The sequence below is a fragment of the Cygnus atratus genome, chromosome 18, assembly GCF_013377495.2.
Source record: "Cygnus atratus isolate AKBS03 ecotype Queensland, Australia chromosome 18, CAtr_DNAZoo_HiC_assembly, whole genome shotgun sequence".
Lineage (NCBI taxonomy): Eukaryota > Metazoa > Chordata > Aves > Anseriformes > Anatidae > Cygnus > Cygnus atratus.
This window is the reverse complement of record NC_066379.1, coordinates 11,892,280-11,915,820: the sequence shown is the minus strand read 5'-3', so window position 1 is coordinate 11,915,820 and position 23,541 is coordinate 11,892,280. Positions and strand designations below refer to the sequence as shown.

The 23,541-nt window shown below is 56.4% G+C and overlaps 1 protein-coding gene across 1 annotated transcript in view; it reads right to left on the bottom strand.

The window, feature by feature from the left end:
• Positions 1-3,235: 3,235 nt before the first annotated feature.
• NPLOC4 (NPL4 homolog, ubiquitin recognition factor) overlaps positions 3,236-23,541 on the bottom strand; it is a 28,461-nt gene continuing 8,155 nt past the window's right edge. Inside the window, exons 6-17 of the mRNA XM_035558643.2 lie at positions 23,421-23,515; positions 22,089-22,212; positions 21,267-21,446; positions 19,568-19,654; positions 17,854-17,925; positions 17,009-17,135; positions 14,835-14,995; positions 7,886-7,957; positions 6,025-6,120; positions 4,884-5,000; positions 3,778-3,880; positions 3,236-3,395 (exon numbers count right to left, since the gene is read on the bottom strand). Coding sequence (XP_035414536.1) covers positions 3,238-3,395; positions 3,778-3,880; positions 4,884-5,000; positions 6,025-6,120; positions 7,886-7,957; positions 14,835-14,995; positions 17,009-17,135; positions 17,854-17,925; positions 19,568-19,654; positions 21,267-21,446; positions 22,089-22,212; positions 23,421-23,515 — 1,392 coding nt within the window. The 3' untranslated portion in view covers positions 3,236-3,237. The remainder of the gene's footprint in view (positions 3,396-3,777; positions 3,881-4,883; positions 5,001-6,024; positions 6,121-7,885; positions 7,958-14,834; positions 14,996-17,008; positions 17,136-17,853; positions 17,926-19,567; positions 19,655-21,266; positions 21,447-22,088; positions 22,213-23,420; positions 23,516-23,541) is intronic.

Below are 23,541 nucleotides of genomic sequence, written 5' to 3'. Positions count from 1 at the left end.
CCCCCCCCCCCAGCATCCCGGTGCCCCCACCCGGTGTCCCCCCCCCAGCACCCTGGGGACACCCCGGTGTCCCCCCCACAATCGGGCCCCGACCCCCCCCCCCCCCCAGCATCCCGATGCCTCCCCCCAGGTGTCCGACCCAGCACCCCGGGGGCACCCCAGTGTCCCCCTGTGCCCCCCCGCAATACCCCGGTCCCCCCCCCCCCAGCACCTCGGTGCCCCCCCCATGCGTCCCACCCAGCACCCCGGGGGCACCCCAGTGCCTCCCGGTGCCACCCCCAGTACCCCCCCCCCTTCCCCCCAGTCCCCCCCCCCCCCCCCCCTTCCCCCCAGCACCCTGGGGACACCCCGGCGTCCCCCAACGCCCCACTGACATCCCCCCCCCCCCATCAACCGAGCCCGGGGGCCCCCCCGGTCCCCCCCCCCAAGCGCTATTTGGGGGCTGGCTGCACCCCCCTTCGCCTCGGGGGACCCCCGGTGCCCGGTGCGCGCCCGCGGGCGAGCTGCTCCACGAAGGCCTCCACCTCGGCGAAGCGCCCCGAGAGCCGCCCCAGCTGCTCCTTCAGGGCGCTTGAACTCCTGGTAGAGCCCGTCCAGCGCCCCCGACAGCGAGCGGATCCTGCGGGGGGGGGGGGGGACACAGGACACACACACACACACACACACACGCACGCACGTGGGCTGAGGGACCCCCGCCGTGCGTGTGTCCCCCCCCCCCCCCCCCAAGCCCCGTGTCCCGCTGCCCCTCACCGGCCGTAGTCGGGCAGCACGGTGTGGTGGTCGACCAGCAGCAGGTTGCGCAGCTGCGAGGTGATGGCGAACCTCCAGTTGTCCAGGATCACCGTCAGGTTGGCGCAGCCCTTGGGGCCCGGCGCCCTCGCGGCTGCGGGGAGGGCACGAGGGGGGCTGGCTGGGGCTGGACCCCCCCCCCCCCCCACACACACACCCCCCCCACACACACACAGCCGGCCCCGAAAGCCCCTGGGGGTCGGGGAAGGCCGTGCTCGGACCCCGGCCCAAACCTCGGCGGGGGTCCCCCGGGGGGTTGCCGTCGGCTCGCTCGTCCCACGCCGCCGGCCGCCGCTTCAGCTTGGCGGCGCAGCCCAGAGCCGCGAGGAGCAGGAGGGGGGAGAAGTCGCGACATGGCGCTGTGTCGGGACGGGGCCGTGAGGAGGGCCCTGATGGAGGCAGCCAGGGACGAGCGGCCCCGTGGCCATCCTACGGCCCCGTGGGGGCCCAGCCCCGCTGCGGCTCCTGGTCCGGGATGTCCCTGCCAGCCCCAAACCCACGGGGACAGGGCGGCGGCGTCCCCAGGGCGACGTCCCCACGGGGAACTGTCCCAGGGCACGCGGGACCATGGCAGCCCCGCAATCCCCCTGCCCCGAGCTGGGCCTCGCAGCTCCCCCGTCCCCCGAGCGGCGGAGAGGCGCCAGCCCCGCTCCCGCTGCCAGCACCACATCCCCAACGCCCCCACACCGGGGACACCCAGGCCGGGGTGGAGGTGTCGCGCCCGGAGAGCCGGGCTCGGCACGTGGGACCCGCAGCTCGAGGGGCTGCCCTGCCTCCTACCTGTGCCCCGGCCCCGCTGGCGGACGAGGCGGGCCGCTCGGCTCCGCGGGCTCTGGCTCGGCGCGGCTCCGGCCTCCCCCTTTTTTTTTTTTAAACCGCGGGGCTGGCGCGGGGCCCGGCCGCACGCGGCTCGGCGCTGATTGCAAACAGCCGGCCCCGGCTCAGGGCAGCGTGCGGCCGGCCCCGAGCCCACGGCACGCTGGCGGACCCGCAGGAGGCACGGCGCTGGCTCTACGTTTCAGGTGCTTTTTTATTCAACGTTAACTCGCCGACCCCGCCTTCCGGGTCGTTCAGTCCGGGCACCGCACACCGCTGCAAACCCCCAACACCGAGAAACCCAGGGGAAAAGCAAACCGCCGCCGCGGCCCCACGGCAGGGACGGGGCTGGTGGCCGCTCAGCGCGGCGGGACCGAGCCTTGGGCAGCCACGGCAGAGCCCGCAGGCAGCAGCGAGGGGCTGGGGAGGCCTCCGGGGGTCCCAACCACGCCGCCCACCCGTCCCACTGCCCCGTGCCCAGGTGGAGAAGGCGGGGGTGACGCTGTCCGGGGACAGGATGGGGGCTTCGTGCCTCCCTCCGTGAGGTGGCCCCGGAACTGAGCCGAGGCCCCAAATCCCAGAGGGGCCCTGTGAGAGGGGGGGCCAGGCCCACAGGGCACTGCCAGCACCCGCCTGCCCCGTCCCAGCCCCCCAGCAGCCCCCAGCCGGGGGCTAAAGGCAGAGCGAGCAGCAAGAGGCCCCCCCCCGAGCACGCCGCCAGGGGAGGATGCGCTCAAACGCCAGGGCTGGGGCAGGAGCCAGCTGCAGGGAAGGCTCCGCTCCCCTGCCGAGTAGGGGCAGGCAGAAACCCAAATTACACGGCCCCCCCAGCACGGCTTCGCCCCCCAGGAGGGGACGAGCTCCCCTGGGGGCTCACCGCACGGCCGTTGGTGGCGTGGGGGGGGGGGGGGAAGCGCCCGTCCTGCCGCCCCCGGGAGGATCCCGGCAGCCGAAGCAGCTCCGCAGCGCACGGAGGTGCCGCGGGGGCGACGCCAAGCGGCGAGCTGGCACGTGCCCGCCCCTCGCCCGGTGCCAGGGGGCCGCATCCTGCTGCGGGCGCGGTGCCAGCGCGGGGCCCAGCCCGGCGGAGCTGCTCTCGCAGGCACGCGCTGGCCCCGCGCGGGCCCTTAGCGGAAAGCTGGCGGGAGGGGGCCGGGAAGGCTGCCCGGGAGCCCAAGGCTGGCAGCAGCGAGCCGCAGGGGAAGGGGTGCAAAGCTGGGGGGCAGGGAGGTGCCACCACCCCCCCCCCGTCGCCTCCGCAGCCTGGGGGACACCTCGGGCAGGGGAGCGGGGGCCCTGGAGCGGCCCCGAGCCCCCAGCGCTCACCAGGAGCAGGCGAACGCTGCGCCGGGGACACTGGAGAGCGCGGCCCCGTGGGGCGAGGGCTCCTACAGCGGCCCCGGGGCGCCCAGCTCCTGCCACGGGGATGGGGCTGCCCCCAGAAAGCGAGGGGGGAGCAGGGCCAGAGCCACCCCCTCCCCTGGCCGGCTCCCGGCCCCAGGGTGCGGAAAGCAGGGGGTGGGGGGGGGGAGAGGCCGGGGAGGGGACGAGCACCGCTGCTGCTGCTGCTGCTGCTGCTGCTGCTGCTCGAGGGTTGGCTCTGTATTGGAGGCTGCCGCCGCGCCGCCGGGGCTAGGTGCGGGGCAGGCTGCACATCTCACAGTGGTCCGTGCCCGGCTGGTTCATGAAGGTGCAGTGCTGGCAGGCCCACATGGCCGCCGAGACGGCGTGCGTCGAGCCGCCCATGGCACCGTACTCGTGCAGTCCGGGGAGCTGGACGCCGACTGTGCCTGCAGGAGAAAGGACCCGGTCAGAGCAGGGGAGAGGGGCTGGGAGCAGCTCGGGGGCTGCCTTCACCCCCGAGGCTGGCACCGGGGGGCTGCTCCCAGGCGGGCGCAGGGCTCACCACCCCACGCTGAGCACCAAGGACCCCACACTAAGCCCAGCCCATGCCCTCAGCCCCACTCGGAGCAGCGCCCCGGCAGAGATGCTGGCCCACGGCCCCTTCCCACCACTCTCCGTGTGGCCAGGCAGCGCGGGCGGCACAGGATCAGCTTTCCTCGTGCCCGAGGCTCCGCAGGCAGCTGGAGCAGCACTGAGCCCTCACCGACCTGCTGAGCCCAGCCCCTGGCCCGACGGACGAGGGAGCGCGGCCCCGAGCCCCCCTCTTACTGCAGAGCTGCTCGATGGTGGCCCACTGCTCCGATTTCTTCCAGGTCTGCGCGAGCTCCTCGTTCTTGGTTCTCACGGCTTCCAGCAACAAGCTGATGCTGTCCTGGAAGCCACAAAAGGGGAAAATCAGCACCGGGCACTCCTCCGGCGATCAGATTGGAGCCAGGCAAGAGCCTCCCTGCCCTCCTCCACCACTCACACCAAGCCAGAGCTGCGAGGGAGCCGTCGCCCTTTCCTAAAAGGTCTCTGGAGATGCACGAGTGATGTTTGTTGGCAGGGAGTAAGATGCGAGATTTTCCTCTCTGCTCCCCCCAGCGTGCAGACATCCCCCTACAACCCGAATCCTTCGCTTCCCTCCGCTGGGGGGCTGCGGGCTGAGCCCAGTCCCCAGCAGGGTGAAAACTTTTCCAAACCAGCCGCCCCGGAGAGCTCCGTGCCCGGCCCCAGCCCCGCTCGCAGCCCCAGCCTGATCTCCAGCTGCCCAGGGTCAGCCCAGCTGCCCTGCACATGCTCGGTCCCCGGCGCCCACGAGGCCTCTGGCAAACACGCGGCCCGTTTCGCTGGCGCGCCGCTCCAAACGGGAAGGTTTGGAGGGTGCAGATGTGAACCGGGGGCCTGGGCAGGCGCCCAGCCGCCGGTGCCAGGCCAAGGGAGCAGAGCTGCACGGAGAGGAAGCTGCGGGCCTCGCAGAGATGTGGGGGCTCTGATCTCGTTACCGTTACAACAGGGATTTCTGATTCTGAGATTTTTTTTTTTTAAATTATGATTATTTTTTAAACGTTTCCAGCTCTCTGAGCCGCGGCCAAGTTGGCTCTGTCCAGCCTGTGACCGTGCGAGCAGCCGCCACCCCCTCGCTGCTCTGAGCGGTGCTCGGAGAGCTCTCGGGCCAGCCGGGGGCTTCGGTTTCACTTTTTAAACACTCTGCTGAAAGGTCACAGCCTGGAAGAACAGGCATCGGGCCAGCTGCACGTCCTGCGTGGCTGCAGGCACCCGGCCTGGGGCCGTGCCCGGGGCTGTGGCTGTGTCCTCAGAGCACTGAGGGACACCGAGGGACACGGAGGGCAGGGACGGCGGCGCTGACACGGCCGTTTCCTCCCATTACGTACCCGCAGAGGCATGACCTCGTTCGTGACCAGGAAGAGGAGCAGATGGAAATCAGAAATGATGTCTAGGAAAACGGAGGAAGTGTTCTGGGACAGGTACGTGGCCAAGCTGTGGAAGTCCTACGGAGACAGGAAAGTAATAAAAAAGTCACTTTCCCCCCACGTCATAACTGTTTTCCGATTCAGACCCACCAACAGACACTGCAACATTCCTCTTTTGAGCACCATCTGCAACGTGCAGACCATCCCCAAGTCACATCCCGGGCTGGCTGGCCGGGTTTCAGCTAAGAGCTTCCAAGGAAAGGACCTTCGGGTCCGTGCTGCCTCTCCGACCCAAGCACCGAACAACCCCAGCACACAAAGGGCTGACCCCAGCCCCAGGAAGCGCCGGGCAGAGGCTCTCAGCTCAACGCAAAGCCCAGTCCCCGAGATAAAAAAGAGGCGGATGGGGGCAAAGCAGCCCCTTCTTCCCCAGCCTCCTCCTCTCTGCTGTCGAACACGGGCCACCCCCAAACGAGGGCGATGAACAGCCGACCTCTCCCAGCCCGTCAGCGCCGCGACGGGCAGTGGCCCTCCTTCTGTGATTACTTTTGGAGGAAGTCTTTGACATCTTTGGCACAGGCTCTTAAGAGAAACTAGCTGTTGCTGCTTTAAAGCAACTCAGGCCTTCTGTGCGCTGGCAAAACCCCGCGCACGCCTCGGGCTGTCCGGCAGCTGCCTCTGCTCAACGCTGCGGGCCTCCTTCGGCAAAAGGTCGCTGCGTTTTCAGCAGCGGTGCAGGAAGGGAAGACAGCTCTGTCGGAGCTGCAGCAGCAGCCCCTTGTCCCGCTCCTGTCACCAGCGGGTCCTATCCTGTCCGTGGGGCTGGAGCCCAGCCGGATGGCCCCCTACACCTCCCCGGGTTATCTGGCAGAGCACAGGCAGGCCTGGAGCTCGTCACCGGGCAGGCGGGGAGCAGCGCGCCCAGCCCCTCATCTGCACGCAGCCGCTGCGCAGCGCAGGAAGGTGTTTGGCAAACGCCGGGGCTGAGGCATCGAGGGGTGATCTCAGGGCACGACTGCAGCTGTCCTTTTGGAGCCGTTAGGAAGGGAAAGGGGAACAGATGACGCCTCTGCGTGAGACGGCTTTGGCGTCAAGCGCTTACCTGAGTTTCTCCCAGCACATCGCGGTTCTCGATGGGAAATGGGTTTTGAGAAATAGAAAAAGTGTAGACTGGATCCTTGGGGAAAGTCGTGGTAATCTGAAAATCCAAGAAAGGACGATCAGAGCACTGACAGCAGGAGAGGCAAAAGGGACACGGGAAGAAAGGCTGCCGAGAGCTGGGAGCAGCCACGGCTCAGCCGGGAAGGCAATCACAGCACGGATCTTCTGACGGCTTTTAACATGTAAAGCAGTACTCCAACCAGCACAACCCCGGCTCCTGGCAGTCGCTTTTAATGGAGCTGAGGGAAATGCACCGAGCTCCAAACAGCACGAAATGGTGCTGCAGAGAGCGTCCCCTTTGCGAAGGTCCCGGGGACGCAGCAGCTCCCACCGCAGCTCTGCCCCGCGCCAGGGAGCCGCTGCTTGGGGTCACCCCGGGGGTCTCCATAGCACCTGGGGGGGGGGGGGCACAGCGTGGCCCCTGCCCTGACCGGGACGGGGAGCCAGGGCTGGGCTCTGCTCTGGGCTGGACTGGGTGCTCGGAGAGCAGCCCTGTGCTTCATTTAACAGGCTGTGCCCCTGCTCAGGGTGCACCGATCCTGCCTCCTGTCAGCACCCTGTGCCCAGCGCTTACACCACCTCGCGCCCTCCTTCCTCCAGAGGTGCCTGGGCGCAGCAGCCAGCGACTGACATTTACACCGGTCCTCATTCTGGGGGCTTCAAAGCTCTGCTGTCAGTCACTCTGCCCTGACAGAGGCTCTCTGTAGGCAGAAATACCTGCCAGTGCAGTATTAACTTGAATAATGCCTTTTTTTAAAAAAAAGAAAGACAAAACAAGATGCTTCAGAAATGCAGCTTTCCAGACTGCTCCTAACTGCATGTTCCGTCAATCTGTTTTCGTCTTAATTACACCCCGGGTAGCCCGGAAGCAGATGCCTTTACTACTTGAGCAATATACACGTTCCAGCGCTGCCGACTGGCACGGGGCGCTGGGGGGCCCCACACGGGCCCTTTGTCCTGAACCCGGCGTTTCCCTGAGCGAGGGGCACAGCGCCGTGCCAGCCCGAGGGCCGATAAGCGGCTCGCACACCGGGCACTTTGTGTGCTCGAAGCAAGGGCAAGAGGAAGCCTCTGGGCTGCCAGCTTCCCCGTGCCGCGGGGCAGCTGGACCAGACCAGTTGCTTCGGGAGGATTTAATCGTTATTGGCACCGCCTCCAGCTCCGGCAGTATCATCTGTCATCTGAATTATTTGCTTTCCTGCCTTCCACACACCGTAACAGTTCCCCTTCAAGCCAAAGGGCAGAGCCGTGCCGCAGTGCCTGGCAGGGCTTGCCCGCGGGCAGGCGGTGGCCCTGCTCCAGCCAAGCCCCGTGCTCTGTCTTGTCCTCCCTCCCCCAGGAAAAGGCATTTTTGGAGCACCAACCCGGTCTGCTGAGTCACTACAAGGAGCTGGATTCTTAATTGCTGCTAAGACAGACAATGGGAGCTTTCTAATGAGCTCCCCGTCAGGTGGTGCCCAGCACACGTATCCGTGGGGCTGGCTGCTTCCCCCGCCGTATGGCTCCGTGCCACCTCCGCTCGGCGATAAGACACCAGGCAGGGCCTTCCCAGGAAGCAAACGTGTGCCCTGGCACCGCCGCACGCTGCTCCCCCCCCCGCCCCCGGGAGCACTGCAATCACCCCGGGGCACACCGCCTCCCGCGCCTCTGTGCTAGGAATGCCTGCGCGCAGAGGCGAAAGAGGAGAGGAACAGAGCCCGTCCCACGAATCGGCTGCGGTGTGAATTCCAGAGGTGGGTTAGGATCCTCACTTTGCCCCGACCACCTCTGCTGGCTGCCATCGAAGTGCAACAACTACTTACATCTATGATCAGGTACTCGACTGGGAGCGGGCGAGCCAGCTGGGTGATCTCGTTGCCGAACTTGTCTATGTCCTGGAAGGAGAAGAGGATCGTTAACCCCTGGTGCAGAACGGTGTGAAACAGGAGGGACGCTGCCCTGGGACACTCGTGTTGGAGCTCGGGGATTTCTCCGCTCTGGCAGATTGCTCAGGGTGCAGGGAAGAACCCGCTGGCACGACACCGGGTGCTGGGGCCAGGGCAGAGCTGCCCAAATCCCCGCAGCTCCCCGAGGTTCGAGCCCTCTGCAGCTCTAAGCCACCCACCCGTTCCCTCGCGAGCCAAGGGAGTGTTTTGCGACAATCACAGCACCTTGGTCTTGTTTGCCTCTGTCATCACCACCAGAGAGATGGCCAGCATTATCTGAGCAGAGTAAAGGCCGCTTAAGACGCAGAGTTGTCTTAAAAGGGAGGGATAGCTCCACATCTGCGTTCTCAGCCAAGGCAAGCCCGACTTTGTGCAGGTCTGGCCACGAGTCCCTGCTCTGACCACTCGTTTCTGCTCAGGAACTGGAAACCCAGGCATTCCCTCATACGCAGACCTGAAGAGCCAGCATATCACAGCGCGTAAACTTGTTTTGCTTTGCCAGGCGAACTGAACATAAAGTTTAATTATGGAGAAAAATGGCCAGCATATGTTCATTAATCACAAAATGACAATTAGACGTGATTTATGTCAAACATGCCGAGTTCAAACACAGCTTCAGAAATAAATTCATAAGAAGTGACACTTTTCATTAAAGATTCTGTAAGAGGGGGTTGTATTTTCTCCCTAAATCATCACTTAACGTGCTATAAATCATTCATTGAGCCCCACGTAAATTACACGCCCATAATTCCCAATCAGAGACCCTACATAAAAGTTTGCATTGAGCGAGCGGAGTCCCAGCGGCCGGAGGCAGACCCGAGGCTGCTGCACACGGACACCCCGGCACCCCGACGCCTCGGGGGCTTTTGGGGAGCCCTGCGAGAGGCCGCGAGCTGCGGATTTGGGGCAGTGCTCCTCGGGCTGAGCCGGCGAGCCACGGAGCCGCGCGCTTTGGGACGAGCTGCCCGTGGCTGACAGCCCCCCCCCCGCGAGCCGTGTTTTTCCCCGTGAGCGCGCCACTCCCCCGCTACCAGCATCTCTCAGCTCCGCTGGTATTTGCGCGGCTCAAGCGTGCACTGCAGCAGCCAGCACCCCGCTCTCACGCCCCGCTCTCCCGGTGCACCCGGACAGACATCGCCCGAGCAGGCTCCGGCTCGCTGCCCTGCTCCAGGCAACAGCCCCCCTTCCGCGAGCCCCCTCCCCACCTCCACCCCGAGCACCCCCTGTCCCCAGGAACGGCTCCCTTTGTAAGAATCTACCTTCCAGTCTTTGAAGCTCCTTTTAAAAGCAATCCCGATAAGGATCTCTTCTCCTTGAACATGACAGGTTGTTGGCCCCGTGGTTATTTCAGCAACAAGCCTGGTGGCTTGTGGCCTCAGATCTCTCTGGCTCTGACAGGAGCAGCAGGAGACGTGGAGCCTTTTCAGAGAGATCACAGGGCCTGAAAGCTAACCTGCCTCTAGATCGCAGCGATACCGCAAGAGTCAGGAATCAAATCCAATCAAACCAAATCAGCTTCCCCAACACAATCCTGCCCCTGCAAGAAAGAACCTGCAACAACTCACACATAATTAGCCCATCTGGAATTCATTTTCAAATCTAATTAAGTTCTAATATGCAGAAACATTTTTCCAGCACCTGTTCTCTTTAATCTCCGCCTCTGGGGATTTCCATGTTAAATGCCTCCTTTTTAATGTCACGCTGCCGAGGCCTTCACGACATGCATGGCACAGTCAGCACCACGCTGGAACCTCGCTGCACCCGGGTCAGAGGACGTGTCCAGACCCTGCAGCTCCCCAGCCACAAACCGCCCCCCCCCGCCCACGCCGGCACTCTCCTGCAGCCCCCATGCACCGTTTTATTAGGCAATTACATTTTAGAAGCCCTAACAAATGTCAAACTGGGAGAATCGCTCGGAGGAAGACATCCTCATCCCGCACTTGGCCGCGGAGCATGAGGTGCTGTGCTGCCGAGGCCTCGCAGCCCCCGGCCCCCCCAGCCACAAACGTGCTCCGTGCGGCGTCGGCAGCCCCGAGCGGAGGGCAGGAAGCGGTTAACGGAGGCACAGCTATTTGGCACCTGGACAGAAATCAGGCAGCACGGCCCCCGGAGGATCTGGACAATGAATCATCCCGAAGACAGGAGCAAACTGCAGATTGCATCAGGCGCTGCGATGGGAGCCTTCGAAACCACTGTTCGGAGGCAGAAGCTGCAAAGCCGTGAGGTCAAGGAGAAAACGACGGGATCGGGCAGAGGTGGTCCTGGGGGGCTTCAGCATCTCCAAGAGGAGGGCGATGGCAGCCGGCACGGAGACGAGCAGCCCTGGCTCTGGGTGCTAAGGGAGCCCGGAGCCACCTTTCCCTCTGCTGCTGTCCGGGAGCTGCACCGGGCTCACCCTCACCCAGACAGGCAGCCGACGTACAGAAACAAAGCGACTTTTCCACGAGTAAGCAACAGGTCAGGGAGAGTTGAAGCCCTTCTCAGGAGACTCCCCGTGAGCTAATCGAGCATCCTCCTCCCCGGAGCAGCTGGGACGTTTAAGGCTAGGAAGGTTTTTCCAGCCCAGCACAAGCGCTGGGCCGAGGCCAGGCAGGGGAAGTCCGCTGCTGCTGGTGAGAGCTCCCTGCAGAAGTCTCCGCACAGCCCGGCTATCGAGTCCTGCCTGGGAAGAGGATTTCAAAGTGCAGGGGCAGAAGCAACGCGTGCCACGGGGGGGACAGCGTGGCTGAGAGCAGCTGGGGGTCCGTGTCCCAGCCGGTCTCTGCCCGGGCCAGACGGGAGCACATTTGTTCAAGAAGATGTCTCGTCGGACACAGGCTCAACTGTTGTAAAGCAAAATGCTCTTGCCGGACCCTGTGGGGGCAAAGGGCTCTTTCACAACACTGGTGCCATTGTGAAGGGTTCCTGTCTTACACCATCCCGAAGAAACGCTGGGGAATAGCGAGGCAGCTGTAAAATGCAACTCACTGCATGGATGTCATCTTCGTGTTTGCACTACTAAGCTGAGGTAAACAACTGCGGGAAGAGCCAAAGCCACCCAGTCCCCAAATCCGATTGTTGAGACGTTTCAAAGGGTCTGTAAAACACAGCAATCCTCCCCCCTGCGCTGCTTGGGCTGTGGGGAGCAGAGTTTGGCCCTGCTGCAGCCGTGGACCCGGCAGAGTGGGAGCTGGGAGCACGCGGGCAGCGTGCTGCTGGGCGCAAGCTGCCTGAGGGGAAGGCTCAGACCCGACTGAGGCACTGAGCAACCAATTTCAGCTCTGGATAATCATCCCTCAGTTTGGAAGTTACATTCTTAGCAAAATCGAAATCAACATGGCTGTTTTTTAGAAGCAGGTAGACGAAGGAGGTAACTGCTCAAGGGCAGAAGGCACAGAAAACGTCCGTGTGTCACATTCAGCTGGGCTCTCCCTCACCCAGCTGGGGAACAAGGTGAAGTGGTCACTGCAACATCGTCGTCTTCGCCTGCAAGCAGAGGGCTGCCCCAGCTTCTGCGCCTGTGTCTTGACAACAGCGACTCCTTTGTGAGTCTCCTCGCGCTGAGCTCGCCCGGCAGCACGTGCTGCTTGTGCAACGTTCAGACTGGGAACAGCGCTGCACCGTGACGCTTCGCAGACAACCTGGGAGGCGAGGGGGATGTTTTCTTCCTTCTGGCTAATCTTACCTGGAGAGGCATCTCAGAGGGAAGCAACTTGTACTCGCGGCCCCCAAAGCCCTCGACTTTCACGCTAGAGCAGAGCTCCAGCCTTCACAAGCCAGGAAAGCAAAGGCTGCGTGCAGAAAGCACACGCTGCCAGTTCCACTGGGGTGGTGCCTCCGAGCAGCAGGGCTAGTGGCCAACGTAAAGAGAATGGTAAAGACATACAGAAATCACAAGGCTAGAGGCTCAGGAAAAATGCCTCATCCTGGCAGGACAAAGCTGGTGCCATCAGTTTTCCCGTTTCCATGGGAGAAAAGCCCACCTCTGCTACCACGCCGCCGAGTCACGTTCAGCAGGAACGGCTGCAGCCCCGGGGTCGTGGAAGCCCCCGCTTCCACTCCGCAAACAGAAAGTGGTGCAAAACATGCAAGAATGGCTTTCTGCCTGAAGATCGATGTCCTTCTCTTTCCAGGCAGCCGTGTGCGTGCACTGAAGTGGGTCCTCACCCCCTTCCCGCGCCCGCAGCATTACCCATCGGGGTGCGTTTCCTAGCACTCATTGCTCGAGTAACACCACCTACTGCAAGCGGAGGCACGAGACATCTCTGAGCAGCGTGACCGAGGCACTGTTGTTAGCGTGCACTTCACTGTACAGACATCAGCACCTCTGCTATCTGCAGGAGTGGAGGTGAATCTACTCCCTTACCCTGCTGTACACGAGTTCAATAGATTTTTCTTCTTGCATCTGGATGCAAAGTTGTTCTATAAATACATCCGTGCTAGACCAGCGCTGACCTTCTGGTTTGCATCCAATTACAATAAATTTGTACAGCCCCTTTCATCCTAAAAGGCTTTTCAAATGAATACTTGCACGTTACATAGAAATGTATCTGTGGATTTTTCTCTCTACCAGCGGTAGCTTCTCAGCCCGAGACAAAACGCAGCAACTAAGCAAAAGCGCAGCTTTCTGCCCAAAGCCAGATGTGGGGAGACAGCACAGGGGGGAACCCCCACATCAAGGACTGGGGAGAAAGCTGCTCAGCTCCTGCAGTTTTGACAGAGAAAAGGGAAGAAAGGTGCTGCACCACGAACCAGATCTCCGTAACCACGCGGCCAAGCACTGGACTCGGGCTCCTCGTCCTGTATTTAACCAGTGCTTTGACACCATCGCTGTCACCAACCCAGTAACTATGAGGTAGTGTCTCTGACCTCAAGCCTTGTACATTTAATGAGACCCCAAAGGTTTTCAAAGCCAGGAGTGACTAAGCTTTCCATTGATTTAAGAACATTCCAAAAAAAAAAATAAGAGATCCTACAGCCAAACACGTTTAAGGCTGGAGGACAATCCCACCCGCCAGAGCAGTCCTCAGGCCTTCCTCGAGCACATCATGAAAGAGGCAATTACGGAGAGCAGTTATAAAACACATGAAATAAGCTGCAGCCCGACCCAGTGAATCAGTGGTTCATGGAAATTTCCAGAGAAGGCTGGAGCCATCAGTTAGCGTTTTGTTTATCTCCCTGCTTCAGATTACGAATCGGAGGGAAGACCTTGCGGGAACACCCACCGGCTTCCTGCTGCTCCCAACACCCGGGGTGGCCCACATGTGGGACCCAGACCTACGGGACCTCCTGCGGGGCTGCACCCCGATGTGGCACGGCGCGGGCTCCTGCGGAGCGGGACCACGGCACGCCAGGAGGTGAAGTCATCTCCGTGCTCGAGGCCAACCATTGCACAACCGAGCTCCGCTGTATCTCAAACGGACCTGGCTTATCAGCTCCTAATAGCAAGCTGTCTGCGTGCTAAGGGAAAAGGTGAGGATTTTAGCTGCTTTTCCCCAGAGTACAGATTGCTCTCAAACGCTGAATTTAGCCAAAAGGTCTCCCTCGTTTTCAGGTGGAGTTAAAACAACCCAACAGCACAGCATCGAGGGGTACAGGGGGTAGAGTGTCATGGGCTAATTCACCCAGGCTGGCATTTATCAGTCTCGGGTTCGGGCAGTGCAAGAGCATCCTGACAAGCTCCTTTTCTGTTGCTGGCGTACAGCGTGCTCGTTTCAGTTGTCTCGAACAATGGTAGCTCTGCATATCCTGTACTCCTCAGCAGACAGCTTTAATACAGATGGCAGGAGTGCTGCAGGCTGAGCAGGCTTTGAATATCAGACACAGACAAGAATGAGATAACTAACTGGGGTGATGGATGGCTAATTAGCTGGCAAGCAGTGCCATTAATTAATTCCCCTGTCCTTGCTCACAGGGCACCAACATACACAAGTTTGAGAAGCGGTGCCATTAGCCTCCACAGAGATCCTGTCCCCAAGTTTCTAACTCAGCCCCGCAGATACTGGAGGTCTGAAGATCTGCAGAAGCAACTGCCAAGTGAATAATGACAGTCCATTCATCACGAAAACTGTACTGAGAACTGCAGCAGGCCAGATACCAGCAGGGCTCTAGCATGACACTTCAATAAGAGCGTTCTGGATCCACGCTGGATGCAGGTATCCCTCCCTGCTCCTCGGGACCACTTCTTGGAGTTTGTGGTCTGACTCGAGCACAAGACCCGGGCGCAGGCAGGAGCCCCAGTGCTAGGGAGGAATACCAGGGACGCCCTCCTGCCCTGCCACTGCTCTGAAAGCCTTCGAACCCTCCTTTTGTTGCAGAGAAGCACGCACAAGGCTCTCTCTCCTCTTGCTGCATGAGCTACACTAACTTTTGTTGCATCTGTTATCCAGTCGGTGCCTGTCAGCGTGTCACACACAAGCAAATCCCCAGCACTGCATAACGAACCCGCTGCTTTCACTGCGCCGTTTGTGCTAGCGCACATCACACAACTGTGGAGGAAGGTGAACTCAGCTGGGGATTAAAATCAACAGAGAGCCATGGCAGATTCAGGCAACAAATACAGAAGAGGTGAATTCAGAGCACTTGCTGTGGGCTCTCAGTGGATCGCTGCAGACCTTATTTAGAAGCTGGATAGCCAATGGCCACTGCAGCACTGGAAACCCTAACAGCACTTTTACGAGGGGGAAATGGAGCTTATGCAATTACTTTGCAGACATGTGGCGAACGGTTACTACTGAAAATAGTTCAGACCTCAAAGACATCCTTTCCTGAGCTGGCCACGCCGATTTCCAGGCACGCAGCAGAGCTGTTTTCGCAGCTCCCCCACCCACAAGCACGCAGTGCTTACCTTATAGAACACATCAGGCACATACTGCTCGCTGCTGGACTCCTTAGCGTAGCCCAGCTCCGGTGCATCTCGGCAGGGCAGCAGACACTCATCCCGAACCAGCGCCATGCACTGGTTGGAGACCTGGTACCCCTCGAAGTGAACCTGGTTGTCAGGACCACCTGCAAGAGAAGAGCCCGGGTCAGAGCTACACAGGAGAGAGATTCACCTGGCGTAGCTCAGAGAGGCACGGCCCAAAGGGCACTGTAAGACACAGAGGTCCTTCCAGCAGTGAAGAATGGTGAGAAGACAGCGCCTGTGCCGCTGCACAGGGAGCATTTCTAGTCAAGAGTCCCCCTCCAAGGTCTCCATTTAGTTAGCAACGTGCACTTCTCAGCACTATTTTCACACCTAGCCTAACGGGACAGAGTCCTGGAGTGACAGCGAGAGCACTTTGCCAGGAGCTTAAACGAAGCCAAGCTGCCCTTTTGGAAGGCTCCCGACAGCGTCCACCCCAGCACCCCACAGGTATCCTCTCTCTTCCAAAACATAAACCAGGCACAAATCTCCTGCAAGCCTGTTTTATTTCCAGTGTACCGCGAGCTGCGGATTCAGGGTTTGTCACCTAGTAATGTCAGGCATAAGAAGAAAAAGTGTTTTCTCAGCCCATAATGGATGGCTCGGTGGAAATCTGACATGGAAAGTGGAAATTAAGACCCTGGCTCACTGATAGATCACATGTTTGGCGCTTTAATTTGGATAATGTAAGCAACATCGGGTCGTATGTCATTAGAATACAACTGGAAAGAGAAGATACAGACAGATGGTAGGAAAACATTACTATTTCCAAACCTAGGAATTCAGGAGGGGAGAGGAATTAATCCATGTAGAGGATTTAAAGGCAAAGTTGATGCAAACTATCCAATTATATTTATACTGCACAAAAGGAAGGAATCAAGTGTTTAAATAGAAACCTGATGGGCTGATATAACAGAAGAGAATGAAATTATCTGGAACAGAAAAGAGGAAATATTCGTTTTCTTCCCTTTGATCTCTAACCTCAATCACTCACTGCTCCAGAACAAACACTCCTAGAAATTAAACATAGACCAAGACATGGGGGAAGGCCTAAACAAAGCTAGCCATCATTTTCTCAGTAAAACACCCTTGTTTAAAATTTAAAAAAAATAAAATTAAATTAAAAAGAGTGAGCGAGACGTACATTTATTTATAATGAAAGATTGATGTGTTTAGCACTCTGGAATGCAGGGGCAGCTGTCTGATTGCACGAGCCTGTTAACTGAAAGAGAGCGTTTTCGCTGAAAAACGCTCCAAGAACACTTACAAAACCTGGGCTCAGAAAGGCAACACAATATCACACTTTCAGTTTTTATATTGGATGCTATTTGGAAGTCATGTTTTTTTTTTTTTTTTTCATTGTGCTAAATAGACCCAGAACCCAGCGTATCTGCTCCAGGGAAATTTTAAATGAATACACGTGTCATCCCATGAAGAACAGCAGATTGAACTCCTAATGCTACAACTCTCCCAGCATGTGCCAGCATCGCCCCTCGCGGCCCAGGCAGCACAAACTATTCCACAGTGCCTCTGGAGACTTGCTGTGAAAATGGCTAAAATCAGAGGTGACAAAGCAAAGCATTGTGCAGGCTTCTCTGTTTTATTCAGGCAAACAAAAAAGGCTTCCATGCACGGCAGAGCAGAGGATCCTCCGTGAGGGTTTCCCTGACAGCAGCACAAGGGAGATAAAGGACCCTCCTTTATGCTGAACCAGCCAGAGTAACTTTCAGGATCTGGATCGCCGTGGTTCTGCGCTGCCACTTTTAGGAAACAGAATTTGGAACTTAAAGATTTGAAACAGAAAAGCAAACTACAGCTATTCCCCTGGCTGCAGGCAAAAAATACTTTCTGTATCAGAGAGGTGGGTGCTCCAGGTACGAGCATCAACTAAATTTCCTGCAGGGGACAGGGTAAATAGTTGAAGAGGAGACTTCACAAGGAACAGAACAAAAAAAAAGTATTTTACTTGATGGAACAAGGCAAAACCCTCATTAAATAGGACAGATGGGGACCAGGACGTTCAACTTCCTCTAGCAGAGCTGCGTATTCTCCTTCTATTAACAAAAGATAATTCGAGTGTAATCAAGAGACCCGGGCAAGCTGAGGCCAGTTTATACCTGTAGCCACAACTGTGACAAACTTGGATCCAAAATGACCATCTGGAGAAAGGCGACAGATGTTGGGCTGCTGGTTCTGAAAGTTTCCAGCTGTGATGCACTCTTCTGCACTCAGATAATACGTGTCCTGAGGGAAGAGCAGAAATGTCAATAGAAAGGACAACACGATGTAGCCGAGACCTATTTCCCTGGTCTGCGGCCAAAGAAAACTACCAACACCCCAGTAAAACATCCTTTCGTAGAAAGCTGCTGCAGAGACCGGGAAAAGAATGTGACTTATCAGTCCTCCAGCCCCGAGCGTGGCTTTCGCCAGAAGGACTGTCCCGCTTTCAGTTCCACCCACCTTCACACACTCGCTTTGTTACAGGGTTTCGTCTTCTAAAGGGACGCCACCAAGTTTAGAACTACAGGAAACTGCGAGGAGGTCAAAGCCTGAGCACCCAAACCACGCACCTTGCAAAACCCAGCCCACAGGAACATCCTCTTACTGAATCACTTTTGCTCGCTGAATTTGCATCTCACACAAACCCATTCTCTCCACTCCACTAACTTTTCTTAAAACATGAGCACAATTTTCTTAAAAGCAGAGAGGGTGAAGGGCTGCAGGCAGCTCTGCCTGCTATCCAAACAGCTTCAAGCCCCCTAACAGTGCTCTTGGAGCTCCAGCTCCTTTTCCTTCGACAGCTTCTAAAATTCACGTTTCACAAAAATTCCGGTCCCAGTGTCACCTCCAGCCCTGTGCTGCCCTGGCTCGCTCAGCGCCCCGTTTGGCAGAATCAGCATTTAGGTGATTACACAAACCCTCAGTATCAGCAGCAGCAACTGGGGACACACTTGAGTCTCACCTTGTTCCTGCTGTATCGAACAGTCCCTTTCCGTGTGTCTTCAGAGACCAGATCAGTAAATATCCAGCCAACCTATAAAGCAGTGTTATGGAGAAAGTTGCTTTAAGAAAAAAAAAAAAAAAAGAAAAAAAAAAAAAAGAAAAACCCCAAACCCACAGAAGAGAGCTTATACATTTTCTCCTAGCAGGACAAGATGTTCTTGGCTCCTCGCACAGCCCTGCGAGGGCCTGCTGCATGCTGCCTGAAGGAAATGGCTCTCCCAGCTGTGCCGGGCTCATTTGAATACGATTTCCAGGAGCAGCATGCCAGCTGGCCGGCCGGGGGCACCTGCAGCTTTATGTTTCACTATGGAATATTTTTTCATGGAAAGATCTGGAGGCTGCAAGAGGCCTCTCAGCCGCTACTCCTCCCACCCACAGCAAAAAGCATTTCCTATTGAGCATTCAGAGCAAAGCGGCATCCGAAGCGCCAGCAGATGACAAAGCACCTCACATGATCTCATTTTGAAGCTCGCAGTCACTAGCTAAGATAAAGCTCGTGTGCTCCCACTGGAGTATGATTCATTCCAAATCAGTCTGCTCCGTTCCAAAAAACACATTCCTGCTTTTTGCATTGTTTGCACATATGAGCAGAGATGTGTACACACACATACACACACACCGCTGCATGAACCCTTCTCCACACACGTGCTAAAAACAGCTCTCATCAGCCTCCTCGTGACCAGCTCCCGGAGCATTAACCCTTCAGAGGGAGAACTGCTGATTCAGGTTCCTCGTGGAGCCCAGAAAGACAAAAATCTGCAACCAGCAGTCAGCTGCACGTTAAATCACTCTGATGAAAAATGTCTGATGTGAGAAGCAAAGGGAAAGCGTGGAAATAAATAACACACACAGAAGCTTTGCTCCAGACACTGGCAAAGGGCTGAAGATCTTATCTTCGGAGAACAAAAGATCTCACCACAGATGTTTATAGTCTACTGTACCAAGTCTTTTCTGATTTGTGTTTTCTCTAGCAAGTCAATTCTTGTTTGTGTTCGTCTCATTCCTGGCATTCACATGATACCAGAAGATTTCCCAAACCAGAAAACATCAGTACAGGTTTGAGAGACGTCAGCAAACCGAGATCCCAGTGCCCATACATCCTGATTGGGCTACTGACAGGCTGCGGGCACAAGGAGAACGGAGGAATGAAGCTCAGCTGCTGGGGGACCTGCACCTCTAATCGAGGTACAAATCACTCCCCACCGCCTGCCTGAGCAGCAACACGAGGCGGGACCCACAGATGGGAATAAAAATCAAGCAGGAGCCTCTGCTCCTGGAAGTGGAGCACAGATTCTGTCAAAAGGAAGAACAAACTCAGAAGGCAACTTCAGCTACATCTGTGCCCAATTAGCACTCCCTGGGAAGATGCTACCAGGAATGGCTCCTATCAGAGGAGAAATAAAGGGAAAATTGTGTTTCTATTTCTTTGCTATTCCCTTTGATGTCATTCATGACAGAGGACTGCTGACTGCAGCTGAACAGCTCTGCTGTATGCTCATGCTCAGTAAAATGCTCTTTTATTTTTTTTAATACCCGAAAGCATACGAGCTACTGACACTTATGCTAGATTTCAAATGTGCCCAAACGATCTCGAATAACCCTGTGGAGCTGAAGAGAACTGCCAGTGACTTTCTTCATATGCAAAAACGTGTGACACCCAACAGCATCCTAACCTTTCTCAGTCCAAGCTTGGCAGCAATCTCATCCACAACCTCTGCTTTTGGATCTTCCAGGATCTCCAGGCTGTTCTGTGTACCAATCTGCAGAAAAAAAAATAAAATCTTGCTAGTAAAACAGAACAGGAAAAGCCACAGCACCCTTAGCCATCATCAGGAGTGAGGCAGAGGATGGAAGCAGGGTTACGGGTTTTCCCTTCAGCACTAGCACTGACTTTCACCCCAGAGACCTCCTTTATTCACAGACCCATCCTGCAGGAGCTCTTCAGGTAAGTCTGCAAACGGTGCTGGGGTTTATGAATGAAAGACCCTTGCTCAGCACTTACAAACAGGCTAGCGCTGTTTCTGAGCACTTTGGAAAAGGCGAGAGATTATATAATGTTCCAAAGCTCTGTTCAACCTGCCAGCTCTGTACTCCTGCTTCGTTTGTTTGAGTCTTTGAGCCGCACCGAGGCAGAAGTCCAGTGAATCCGAGAGCCCACACCCAGGCCTTCCCCCCACGTTCTGGAAAACACGACTCCATCTGGGTGCGTTTCAGAGGCAAGCTTTCTCGTGTGGGGAGATGCTCTGCCAAGAAGCACAGCAGAGACTGCTTGCCAGGAGAGCAAAAGCTTCCTTGCTTTTACTGTGCGCAACGAAAACATACAAACTTCCAAAGCACGGGCTTAACAGAGATACTGAAACACAGAGGGCATGGCTGTGCTGATATTTGAAATAAATGGAAGAGTCTATAAAAGGTTTGCAGTTCTGCTCTCAAAGACACAGTCCTGAGGATCCATGTATTGTTTCTACGGACAAATTTTTGCGATTTACTCTAGCAACCTTGCAGAAACCAAGAGGAAGGAAACATAATCCACAGAATCCCCCCCACCACAATACATTCACATACCGAGGGTCTGCACTTCCTAAAGTGACTCTGCTCAGCAGAGAAGCCAATAGGCAAACTCAGACTCAAACCAAGCCCTGAGTTATGGGCAGAGCAGCTTTTCACGTTTCCCAGCTCCATTTTCAGCTCCGTAACTCTGAGTTCAGCTTTTGGGCTTGCTGCGAGGCCAGGCACCAGGGGACCAGCTCTCGCTGGAGCCCACGGGATGGGCTTGGCGGAGCCTGAGCGCGGCGCCGCGCGGTGCCTTGCACCATCTAGCGGGGACTCGCGGCCGCTCCTGCCCGCCCCGGAGCCGGGAGCAGACGGCTCTGAGGTCTCCAATCCTATCCTCCACCCCTCAATCAAGGTGGCAGACTTTATTTGTCTAATTAAGCCGCTTTAAGTATTCCCGGACAGCTGATAAGAAATCAAAGCAAGGGCCAACAATTTTTTTTTTTCCTATTGTAGAATTTGTTTTAAGGACTGTTCTGTACCATAACCTTGGAAACCCAGTAATCAAGGAAAACATAACAAGTGAAACCCACTGTTTTCAAGTCTCCCGAGCTTTAAATCATCTGACCACAGAGTAACGTAAAAGAAAATATAAGAGTAATAAAAAGCTAATCCGGGTTTTAAAACTCTTTCAGAGGCAATAACCAACAGTGACGACAGCGCACAGCAAGACGTAAATCACAACATCTTTTTCATGGGACTGTTTTCCTTACGGAGCTGCAGTTGGAAATAACTCAAGAGGTTTCCCAAACAGAAAAGTGTTTCTGTGTTCCCTGGTTATGAGTCGACAGTGAGGCCGGGGCACACGGCTTGTATTACCTGCGGGGGTTCGTAGATGGCAGCAACCTCCGCCCGGATCCCCAGAGGGATGTCTTTGTGCTCTGTGTACCGGCCATACAAATACCCAAGATGTTGGTTTCCTGTCTTCCTCCAGAAGTCTAGGAAGCGATCTGCAATTGTGTGGTTCTCAAACATGATGTTGTCAACATGCCTGTATTTCTGTTTGACAAAGTTCAAGCGTCAGGCCATCCTCAACTAGGTCGGGTTCCTTTGCCTACCACCAAACCCTTCCCCCAAGGCCCCCAGCAGCACAGGATGCTCGCCACCCCTCACAGCTGAACCCTGCCACCGCAGGAGCAGGGAACGCTGGCTCCCTCCCTGTCCCGCACCACTCTGCTTCAGCTTCCCCGTCCAGCACCACCCCCTGCCCAACATGCAGAACTCAGCGCAGGCTGGGCTGTGGGGAAGCGCTGCGCATCCCCAGAACCCCCTGAGCTTGGCATCTTTACTAGGGCCCTTATCCCACGAGCTTTTGCAGCTAGAAGGGACAGGGAAATTTGAGAGGAAACAAGAAGAAACAGCGGGTGGGCCTTTGGATCCCATGAGGAAAGAGAGTGGAGGTTCTTTGCTAGTGGTGCCAGCTCAGATGTCCTTCCCATTAAGAGGAAACTGCTGAACCAGATAGATTCTGGAGTCCTTTTCTGCAAGGACTGAAGACCTTAACAGCCATTTCCCCAACAACTGCCAATACGCAAAGGCTTCCCGCTCCAAGTTGGCTGTTCTTGAAGTCATCTCTCCAAAAATTAAAGTCAAGACTCTTCCCAGCTTTGAGCTCAAGGGCCCCTGCGAGCACTGTCTCACCTGTCTATTGAGAGTGATGGCACTCGGCTGACACTTCGTACAAATGCCTTCTGGCCAAGGAGGGTGCCCTTCACAGCCCGATTTGATCTTGCAGCTGATGTTTTCCAGGGCAACAAATTTCCCCCTGCAAGAAGGAAAAGAGAAGGCTGCTGTTACTATGGTAAATGCTTCTGGGTCTCAAAAAAAGAAAAAGAGGCTAGTGGCCAGAAAAATCATTGAGGAAGCAGGGCAGAGGAGACACAGTGACACCGATGCTTTGCGTCTTTAGAGGATCTCAGAGTGCCCCTGCAAACTCCTTGGGGATGCAGGAATTCTGCAAGTCCCCAGGTAACCTCTGCTGCCCACTTAGTGAGGCAGGTCAAGAGGCCGACACGTGCTCCCCAGCCCACCTCCTAATCAGGTACTCAAGCAAGAAGACAAAGAAAACTCATGGGATCCAGCTTAAATAATTGATGCAGCGCATGGCAAGTAATAGATTATATCGCTAGGGCAAATTAAAGCTCCTTTCATGTGCACAAAGCTTCCTGTAAAGGGAAGTTCCTTTCAAATCAAAGTATTATGGGCTTGAGCTACATCTCACGAAAACATTAAAAAATTCCCAACAGCATTTAGGAATGGGAGGGAGAAGGTTACATCCCCACATAATTTATTTAAAGGAGCTGCATTTCAGAAAAGGGTGGGTTCACCAGTATCACCAAAGGAGACTTCAGATCCTTCACAGAACACGTGTGCCACATTGAGGCGTCAGAGGCTGAAACAAATACTTGTTTCTGTGCCTCCTCTTTGTTCAGTGCTTCACCACAGCATCCTCAACCCCATTAAGAGGCAGGGATGCCTTCTTTTCCCATTAGGAGGTGGTGATCCATGGCACCACAAGAAAGGGTTTCTGAGAGCACGTGGAGCATGGTACAGAACAGAATCAGGCCCTGAGGAACGTTAGGCTCGTCCTGCTGCCCTACTCGTATTTGAAGATATGAAAAGTGGTTGGTGAATAAAAGCTGCCCAGCTCCAGCAGTCTCAATGCCTCTCCACAAGGTTGAGACCCAGGCTTGGAGCTTGGTGTAATTAGGGAACCTCTTACCTTCCATCTGGCCTTCCCTCCCCATCTGTAGTGTTCCTGGAAACAATTAGTTTGCCACACACACAAGAAAAATTCACAACCAAAAAACTTATTTAAAAAAAGAAAAAAAAAAAAGTGTTTTCTCTTCAGTTTGACATTCATAAGCTGCGTCCAACATTACTCCAGTGAGAACTGTGTGGGATTTATTTTTTTAAAAAACAAACAAAAAAACCCCTACAACTAGATTCCCTTAAACACTGAGATTTTCTTACTTGTCTGCCCCTCCGGTCAGCTTCCTGATGTAGGCATGGAACGACATATGCTTCACAGGAGGTTCCAGATGGTTTAAATAATCCTCATCAAAAGGCTGCCAAAAACACCACACAAAGAAAA